Source organism: Calliopsis andreniformis, chromosome 2 (genome assembly GCF_051401765.1).
Source record: "Calliopsis andreniformis isolate RMS-2024a chromosome 2, iyCalAndr_principal, whole genome shotgun sequence".
Classification (NCBI taxonomy): domain Eukaryota; kingdom Metazoa; phylum Arthropoda; class Insecta; order Hymenoptera; family Andrenidae; genus Calliopsis; species Calliopsis andreniformis.
The window spans coordinates 13,416,190-13,426,938 of record NC_135063.1 but is presented as its reverse complement, the minus strand read 5'-3'; the positions used below and the strand labels follow the sequence as shown (position 1 = coordinate 13,426,938).

General features: G+C 30.0%; 1 protein-coding gene across 5 annotated transcripts; it reads right to left on the bottom strand.

The window, feature by feature from the left end:
* Nucleotides 1-360: 360 nt before the first annotated feature.
* Nucleotides 361-10,655, bottom strand: Src42a (Tyrosine-protein kinase Src42A). 5 transcript variants are annotated; one of them, XM_076392662.1, is made up of 7 exons: nucleotides 10,432-10,655; nucleotides 7,525-7,863; nucleotides 6,752-6,873; nucleotides 6,499-6,662; nucleotides 3,582-3,909; nucleotides 3,167-3,502; nucleotides 361-3,086 (listed from the first exon to the last, which is right to left on the bottom strand). In XM_076392662.1, the coding sequence occupies exons 1-7, from the start codon at nucleotides 10,491-10,493 to the stop codon at nucleotides 2,878-2,880; spliced, it is 1,560 nt and encodes a 519-aa protein (XP_076248777.1). In that variant the 5' UTR covers nucleotides 10,494-10,655; the 3' UTR covers nucleotides 361-2,877. The 5 variants fall into 5 exon arrangements, with proteins under 5 accessions (XP_076248777.1, XP_076248778.1, XP_076248779.1 ...); XM_076392663.1 differs by having other exon boundaries at nucleotides 3,582-3,903; XM_076392664.1 differs by lacking the exon at nucleotides 10,432-10,655 and adding an exon at nucleotides 9,332-9,708 and having other exon boundaries at nucleotides 7,525-8,294.
* Nucleotides 10,656-10,749: the final 94 nt, after the last annotated feature.

Sequence of the window (10,749 nt, the reverse complement as noted above, 5' to 3'; positions counted from 1 at the left end):
GCCACTAGCCGACTGAACACCTGTAGAAGACACCTGCCGCGACTAACCGTTTGGTAATTTCCTCTAGTGACTTTTCAGGTTTCCATCGAGAATAATTGCCAACCACCGTAAGAATAGTTAAAACCGCGAAAATACGATATTAAAGATAAGTGATTAATAGACGAGAAAATAGATGAAAGTATATTTATATTAAACTTTCCATTATAATTTACTTTCTGTACTTAAAGCAAATGTAATAACGTAGTTAAATCGCACTGAAAATAAAAAATGCATTTAAGATAATACGGTAATATATGTATATTTAGACATAGAAAGTGATAAAAAAACGTAGTTTACAAGAAAAGATACATATTCTAAAAATGTTTAGGAAATTAAGGAGAAGCAGTAAGGAATGTAAGTAATTACAAAGAAAGGAAATTAAAATTACTCTCTGTAATCTTTGATAAAAGATATATGTATACATGTATGTATATATGCATACATATTCATACACATTTGGATGTATATATAAGTATAATTACATGATTTAATAGCGTTTAGATAAATACTGTATATATGTATGCATACATATAAAATTATGTTGTATGTAATAGTTACTGCATTATACGCACATACAAAAAGAACTTCGACAGCAAAACTATTTCATCAACATTGTTCACGTTTCTTTCTCATTTGTCACTTATACACCGCTATATGCTTTGTTTCCTTTTTATTCAGTAAAAACTGACAATCAAGAAATTATTGGGCTTGTTATATAAAAATCGTATATACGTTTTATGCGTAGATGAAACTTATATATAAGACAGTAATTCATTATGTCCAAATAAAACTGTACAGAATATAAATGTGTATGCTTATATAAAAAATTTATTTTTGTACAAAATCGCTTGACATATCCTACATAAATGTTCTGTTATTTTTTTTCTGACACTCTAGTATATACTATGTATAAGTTCTCGAAACAATAACAAGGTAAAATACTATCAATTAATTATCAGATGACCACAAAGGTAAATAATTGTTTTATATTCAATTTTAAAGAAAATACTGGTTCTCGTTTAAAGGGTTAATATATAATATTTTGTTATGATAATTAAATTTGTACCCCCTGTTTGTAGCGTAACAATAGTAAGAATGTGCATGAAGTAACTTTATAAAAAGCAATGCATTTACATTGTCTTGATCTGAGCACAGTAATAATGTATTCCTTACGTACACAGTTTTTTGGCAGTATATATGTATTGTTTTTATGTTTCGACGAAAAAAGTACTTCAATGTACTTAATTTTATGACAGTATTTGCAATGAAGTCGTGGTCTCTGACTAGACAAATTTTTTTTATATTCATAAAAGCACACGCATTTGTATAGAAAGCAAGCTAGATAATACCAAACATTAAATATACATTTTACAAAGTTTTAATATCTTTATAAACGAGATAGGCCTTTTTTACATATGATGAAAAAAGTACACGTCGTATAGATATAATGAAAGTTGTTTAAAAAACTAAATAAATATTAGATACAAATCTTTTTGTAAATGTAAATAAGATAAAACATGTATAATGTTTGTTTTATTTACTGTAAAACCTTCTATAAACATCAAGAAACTACAGACTATTAATATGCTTCCATGTACTATTGCATATTTTTATATCGTTTAACTGTGAAACTGTAGCCTTCCGAAATATAAAATATTAATAAAAGACAAAAAAAGATCAAAATGATAAAGGAATTATAGCAATATTTCTAATGTACACATACATAAAAATGAAAATTTAAAAGTTTTTAAATGAAAAATTCAATTACCATGAAAACATGATCAAATGCAAGATTAATATTAATTAATATTAATTTTAGAGTTCTAAAATTATAATATACTGTATATAATTAAAGCAGAAGTTTGGGCATTAATACTTTACATGCTTTTAATAATATTAACATTAATACCCTTACGTACTTTCTTACGTTATCTTACACATTTACTACTTTTGTTATGAACAGTTAAGAACGATTTTCAGATTGGATACATTGCTTCTCTTTAGCGTGTGTTCTTTTTTTTAAGAATGAGAGTTAACGCATTAAGGGAGAATATAAATCAAACATAAAATGATAAGGATACAAAAATTTGGTCCTAGTTAAGAAGATTTAAAACGAATCCGTAAAACTTGATTGTACTTTCAATACTTGACAACCAAACAAGAGAGAAAAAAAACAAATTAAGTGGAATAGGGAATGATGAGTCAAGATGAATGGTAATTCATCTTATTGTATGTATATATATATATATATATTAAATTCTAATGAACCATCCTTTTCAAAAGGTGGGAAGTTTTTTCAAAATAATTGTGCACTACTAAGTTCCTTACCTATATCAAATATTTATATTTTTGACAATGACTGTATTATCACGTCAATATTTGTAAATAACAAGTTTCTATTTTTAAGATGTTAACTCCCATAATACCATGAACTCCCTTTTCGATTTCTTATATAATCAAAACATAATTGTTTAAAATAAAATTTAAGCTATTTTACTGCCTTCAAACATTATCAAAGTATTCATTTTCAGTCCTATATAATTACGTCTGAATTGACAAACTTGTTCTATAATATCGTGGCAGCCAAAATATGTAATGAAAGCAAGAATCGGAATCATGTCGTTAAAAAAATAAATGATATTATGCACTTTTCGTAAAAAGAAGACTATTTTTTAGTGTAAAGTGTACTCTGAAATATCACAAATATTTATGTTCTGAATAAATTTGTTAGTTGCAATAATTTGCATTTTCCTCGTTGTATATTCATACAGAATATCTATCATCTTGTCAGTATTATAACAAAGCATATTACAACAGAAAAGATAGTATTTTAGTACTTTAATATGCAGATGCTTCCTTATATTCAGAGCCTTCCATAGTAAAGAAGTCTTCAAGTTTCCACTGAAGTGTTTCAAAAGTTGGCCTTTTCATTGGATCCTTATTCCAGCACTCTAACATAATATCATACAATGCAGTTGGGCAACCAGGTGGGCATGGCATTCTGTATCCGTGCTCTACTTGATGTAGAACTTCAGCATTTGTCATACCTATGGAAGATAATATGAAATTATTTCTAACATTCTAGAGATAAAAAATATTACACAGATTTTATATAGTGTTTGCTTACCCGGATAAGGTATTCTACCATAAGTAACCAATTCTGTAAGAAGAATACCAAATGACCATACATCAGATTTAATACTGAATTTACTATAGTTTGCAGCTTCAGGGGCAGTCCATTTAATAGGAAATCGGGCTCCTATCCGAGCTTCGTATTCATCTTCTTTAATCAACCTAGCTAAACCAAAATCTGCAATCTTCACAACATTTAATTCTGCTACCAAAACATTACGGGCAGCTAAATCTCTGTGAATATAATTCTGTGATTCGAGGTACGCCATACCCGCTGCAATTTGTGCAGCCATGTCAATTAATCGTTGTAGATTTAATGTTTTTCCTTTTCCTACAGATAAAATAGTTATAATAGTACATACAGGACTACTTAATACATCAAATATGTGTATGAGATTTTCTGATATTACCTTGTAAGTATTCTAATAAACTACCATTCCTCATGAGTTCTGTAATAATATAAATAGGTTCCTCCAAAGTACAGACGGCGTATAATTGAATTAATTTTGCATGACGAAGTTTCTTCATAATTTGTGCTTCTGCCAAGAAATCTTTAGGATCCATGGTGCCTGGCTTCAGTGTTTTTATAGCTACCGCAGTAGTGTTGTTCCATGATCCTTCCCATACTTCACCAAATTGGCCTTGGCCTAATTTTCTTACAAATTTGAGAGACGAGCGGTCGATCTCCCATTGATCCCTTGTGCGATGACTGAGTCCCTCAGTTACAGGTTTCTCAACCTATCAACAAAATCAAGCACAGGGTAGTAAATGATTGCTGAATTATCTAAATTTTTTCAACAGATATGTTGCTATGGAATTAATAGCAAATGCTCCTTTACAGTGTATACACTAACAAGTAAAGTGTATAAACTGAAGTGTATATTAATAAAAGTTCTAAAGTTTCATTAAAAAATGGTGGAGCATTAATATTACTTTTTATTAATACAAACCTAATTGGAAGCCCATTAATGATGTTGCTTAGGCTGCATAATTGTTTGTTAAGTGTTTAAGATTCTCATTATACAAAGTAACAGACAACAAGTTGCTTAAAGTAAAGTGACTAATCTAATAATATAATAAAAAATAAAATAAAAGATACAGTGGCTATTATGCAAGATGCAAGTGATAAACAGCAAACCTTAACTTATTTAATTCCATGCCCTCTGAGACATTCATGTGATTTTTATAAATGGAACTATTTTTAATTCAAAAATGTAATAATTATTATGTATGAAGTATAACTGTGAATTTATTATTTTTTCTAGTAGATGAATTTTTATTTCTTATTAGTAACAATACTTTTAGAAAAACTTTTAAACCAGAATCTAAAATTATTATATATAATATCAGGAACTTAGTAATTGAACACTTATGTACAGTCCAAGATAAATTTATATATTAACGGTTGTTTGATTGTGTAGTATACACATTATCAACAGAAATATAGCACCACATTTCAACTAGGTCTCTTAACATAAAATGCTCTCAATGCCTTATAGTTGTTATATTCAAAAAAAGATCAAAGTATAAAAAACTCTTGGAGTAAAAAGTAAAAAAAAATTATTTAAAAAGAGCCTCAGTCACTGAGAGCATTAAATAATACTTATAATTTAACAATACAAATATCATTTCAATTTTTACATGTAGTACCAAAGTTTTTGTGCAATAGCTTGTTAAAAATTTTTCAGAAAATATATAAACTTCATTAGGTAGGAAGAAACTCTGTTTTAAAATGTTGTAATGTACATACAAACACGAAAACGAATTCTAAAATGCATATCTGAAATAACTAATCTATTAATTTATGTTTCATATACAAGATGTCTCAAGTAAAAAATATGTTATTTGCTATAAATAATACAATATATATATATATATTCTTTCCCTATATTTTGCATCTTTATGCTTTGTATAATCAGTACTGCAAGACACAATAAGTAGCTTGACATAAAATTTAAAAACGTATAATTGAGAAATCCTGTATATTAAACAGATTTCAAGCACACAAATATTAGTAATAAAATAACGTTATCAGTCACTAGAGTTCATAGAAAACAATTTTTATGGTATTACATTTTTGGATGAATGACTTTTTATACACATCAAAAAAGCATGTTGCCATATACAAATTTTGATTTTCCCTTAAATGTGTGCTTTCAACCTATTTCTTCTAAGTAGAAACTATTGAAGTTGACACGATTATTTTAAATTATAAAAAGAGGTGAATTTTCTAAATGAAGAATGATAATGCGTATAATGTCTCTGAAACATGATTCCATACAGGACAGGCTTGTGCTGTATGTACAGGCCGAAGATGTAATGGAAAGCGTTCATGTTAAAAAGAAAATTAATACATTATGTTATATTGGGACATTCAATTTACCAAGAAAATCCAGCGGGAAGGAGGGTAAGCAATAACAGAGAAACAAACACATTCTATTCAGAGATCAAACTTTGCAATGTTTGTCATATTAAAAGCTGTTATCAAACCTCAAGTCTTTTTTAAGAAATAGAACAATAATGTAACAAAAATATAATTTTTTATATCATTTTCCATTCAATTCAATAATGCATGTTCTTTTTAACAAAGCCAATAAAAAATTTAATAAATAATGATTCTCTACATATATATAAATTTAAAAAAATGTATACTGCATTTTTTCTTCTTTATTAATCATATGTCTCCTGTTATTGATAAAAAATATAATGTATAGGATAATTATAAAATTCATCCTACACTTTAAAATGTGGCATTGTCCAATATGTTATTCTTAATTATATTTCTTAAAGAAAATATTGATTGTTACAATTATTAAGTACACTTTGTGATATTTTTTAAAAGCAAAGTCCAACTGGAGTTTAGACAGTGCTATGAATATGTAATGTATATAATGTTTAAGTGTTACAATAAGAGTTAAATACAATTGTTTACCCTGTTCCATTTATTATATATACAAAATTAATTATACTGTATACCTGTGATCAAGAAAAATCAATAAACATCATGCACCCATGTTCTTACTTTCACTTTTAGCTTTATATTATATTTAGCTTGCATTCAGTATCAAGGGGTTTCTATGAAGCTGCTAAATACTGGAATACAATTTCTACAAAAACCATAAAACTTATTGAGAGAGCTAAAGAAGCCCCTTGATGAAAATGTTTAATAAAAATATTGAGTAATAATTAAGCAATACATCATATTCTTTAGTACAATAATGATATATCATTAAAAACCACTTTTATACATGCAGCAAGCTGTCTAAACTCCATTTATATGACATAGGATCATTAGAAATAATGATTTAATTAAGAACTTTGTCTTACCTGTACACAGGGTTTACAAAGATTTACACACAGCCCATCAGCATCTTTACTGTAATGTTCAACAAGATCCTGTAGATTCCTGAATGTGGTTCTTCTAGCAATGAAGAAACCACCTTCATCCAATTGCCTAATACGATAGTGCTTAACTGTGTCACCATCTCGTACTATGAGAAATTGAAAACACAGTAATTAGTATAATTTATACATGATTCATACATAAATGTGTAAGTTCTACAATTATTTATTAGCTTACCTGAAAGAGAATAATCATTATGTCGACTTTCAGAATCTCTGATTAAAAATGCACCATGATCATTTTCAGGCAATAATAACTTCTTTTCAGCTTCAATTCGTTTAATTTTTCTAAAGTACCATCTAAAATGACAATAATAATAACATGAACAATCATGTTGATAAACTATAAATTGTTTTTAAGTAAATAAAACTACTTGATCTTCAATTAATCAACAAGTGTAATAAATATAAAAAAAAATAGTCTAGAATGTTGCTAAAAGAATCTGAACATGTTGATATATTGTTTTTTTTATCATACTTTTATTAATATGTTTATCATTACACCGGAAGAAGCAGAAGGAAAATATTACTTATCGAAACTGATAGCCAGAGGTGCTCAACCAACTTAATAAAACTAAAGAGTCAATATAAGTACTGTTAGTGAAAGCAAGGTCATATCAACTAGTTGACTGTATGTAAAGAAGTTTATGCAGTGCAAATGTAAAAAAAGATAAACATAAGGATACCTAAAATCATTCAGTTTTTTAAATAATTACATCATAATAGGAATGTTATCCTGTCAATGAGTTGTGCATACAGCAGCACAAAATATTTTCCAACTGAATATGTAACTGTAAACTTTGATGTGTCTAGCATTCTTAATAAGAACATATCAGATCTATATAGTCACTCAATAAATTGTCACTGATTATATCTACTTTACAGAGCTCTGCCTCTTTATTACTTTGAGATAGATACTTTGAAATTAAAGAAACACAATATATAACTTACGGTTCTGCTTCAATAGATTTTAATTTTGCAACATAATTGCTGGGAATATATCCTTCTTGTCGAGTTCTTTTACTTCTAGCTAGCCACCAATCTCCTTGAGTATCATTTAGAATCTCTAGATGTTCACCTTTTCTAAAGCTTAAATCTTCATCTGTACGTGCATCATAATCATAAAGTGCAACAAAAATTTTTGCAGTTGGCACATCTGCATCTGGAATTTGTGGCATAGGCCTAATAGGATCTGGAGGTGGTGTTGGCACTGGACTAGCTTGAGAAGCAACTGCTTCTATGTTAGGATTGCCTATTCTATCAGGCTTTTCTTTTTCAGTGTCCGTTGGACTGCTGAAACAATTACCCATTTTTTATACGTAGTTTCAAATGCGTACAATGGGCAAATTCACTGTCACTGTATCGTAAAACATAGAAATTCTTTTTCTAATGATTTCTCCAATACTTTCACGTTTGATCCCTTTGCATGGACATCAAAGTATAGTAATGTAAATATAAAATTTTCATAATGCACATGTCTCGATGCGATTTTTAATACAGTTTCAAAAATTTTGTCGCGCGTTGATAAATTCGTTTGAAATCGAATGGCGATCACTAAAACGCACTTTGGTCTCAAAAATGTCTTAAATAGAAGTCACTACAAAAAGTGTCGAAAGTCATAGGTGTCCTTAAAATGCGGTACAACACTCATAAAATCGATGACTTTCTTCTCGAAGCTTCTTCTCCTCTTCCTAAGAAACTTGCTAGTCTTCCGTCGACATCTGACATAATAAAAGGTAAACACTTGCTGTTAATCAGAAATTTCTCTAAAAAAACGTGAATAACGAACGTGAATGTTCAATCGAGCAGCTGCTCGTGGCGTTGACACTTTCCATCGCCTCGATATACATAACTACCCGTGATAGAAAAACAGAGGTATGCTCGACTAGTGTTCGCATTTTCAATCTCGCGTTAATCCAAACTTGATGTTATAATATGGCCTTTTATCTCGGGTTAAGTTGCAAAAGATCACCAAATCTCTTAATAGTAGCATTTATTACTAATCAATATTTAGCATTCCCTACAATAATACTTAACTATAGTTACGAATCGTGTTAACATTCTACGATCCTTCAAAGTTCAACTATTTTAGGTATTATCGTCAATGGAATTCACTTTCATGTGTATTATTAAAGCAAATCAAGTATAAAAGTTAAAAAATAGGGGTAAACTTCATTTATAGTAACACTACACAAGCAAAGATGTGTAACTAAAAAAAGTGAATTATATATCATTTGATTTTTCAACTCGAAGAGTTGGAATTTTTTCTCGGGTCAATGACAAATCGTTTCGACCAAATAATACTAATTGAAACATTTCCGCTATTATAACCTGCTTGGATTATTTCTGCTCGATTGCATTATGTGAACACACATAGAAGAATGCCCTGTTTTGTTATCCAGCAATGAATGAACGTGTAGCGTGGGAACGCTTCTATCGAAACAATTTCTTTGGAACTAGAAAATATGGAAGAGATACAAAATCGAGATGTTTAAGGGCGAAAGAAGCACAATATCAAATTCAGATGAAGTCTGAAAGACCTCCACTCCCATTACTCCTCTCTTCGCTGACACGACGATGGATAAGCATCGATCAAATGATAACACACTGGAGAAATATATCTCCTAAAAATTTGAAAAGAAGACGAATGAAAATAAAGGGAAAACAAGTTCTATATGGATAGCAGAGCCCGCTCGATTTGAACTTGTCCCTTGGACCGGTCCATCGTACTATTTAGGGGCAACGTAAACTATCTTACATTGGAAGATCATTTTCCTTTTTTCAATCGTCAGTTTTACAGCACTGGTGTCGTGTAATAGCACGGATATCGGAAAGCACAGGAACGAACAGCTAGAAAAGACGTGGACAACGTAATGGAAAGTAGTAACGTTGTCGCCATTGCATTAAAGTCGGATCCGTCAAAATTCTGATTTTCACATGCGCGATGTCGAGAACCGTGTAACGTAAAACGTACGGCGAACTTTCACGTTTAAAGCACAATCGCAGGACGAACGTACTCCGTATTTGATTTTAAAGCACCTTTACGATCGTTGTATTTACTTTGGCGAGGAAATATGAAAGACGAACAGACTTTTCACGAGAAACCGACGGAGAGGTGAAAACACCCATGGTGAAGGTAGTCAACGGAATGTAGCTTTCGGACAAGTTCGGCTACGAGCACGAACTCAACCGAACCTTACTATCCCGACCAGAGGTGCAAATCGTTTGTATTCTTACGCTAATCTTATCGCATTTGGTATAACGTGTAATAGGACCCCGATTAATCGGCTTAAATCCAAATTCCACAGTACCTATATAAACCCAATTTTCTAGATTTCTATTCATTAAACTGTCTTTAAATCGTAGAGTTCTACTCTCAATCGTATTGTATTCTTATCGTTGATTCACCTAATAGTCGACAAATTGAAACAATATAGATAATAAGGATAGAGTTCTGTTGTTAGAGATTCTACACGTATACAAAGATATTTCACAGTAATTTCACTAATCAATTTAAACAGTATAAATGTTTAATGCATCGAAACTTTCTCTAGATGCATTTGGGTATATGATTAGTGTATACAGAAATCAAAATTTCAACGTATGGAGAAAATGGCTAATAAATGGTCAATAAGTAAACGAAAAATTCTTCCAAAAGGACACGGCTCACACCCGAAAACTTTAACAGTAGTTATGTACGATATTGGACCGTGAAAGCCTTAAATCACTAATTATCGTTTAACTTAAACTGCAGTATTCGAGGAAGATCATTATACGAACGTTTTACTAAAACGAAATTTTTAATGACATATCAATTGCATTTCCTTGTACATTTATTTCAAAAATATACTCAAATACCTTTTATTAGAAAATGAAATGAAACGTCGAAAGCTTTTTTCTCGAAATGTCTTAGACTGCATTCTTCCAAAATGTTTAAATTATACATCCGTGTGACATTAATCACTCTGCGAACAGTATACGTCGTTTAATAAATTGCAACGATATCCGTATCCCGCGATATCTACGATTGCACTGCGTACCTGTTTCAAATTATTTGCTTCACAGTTCGTCGTACAGATATACGATGTATTATATGCATGTATGAGTATATAAAGCTCATTTATTACATTATCAGATTTTCTCGTTTTATCCAATTATGCTTTTGTATACGTGTAC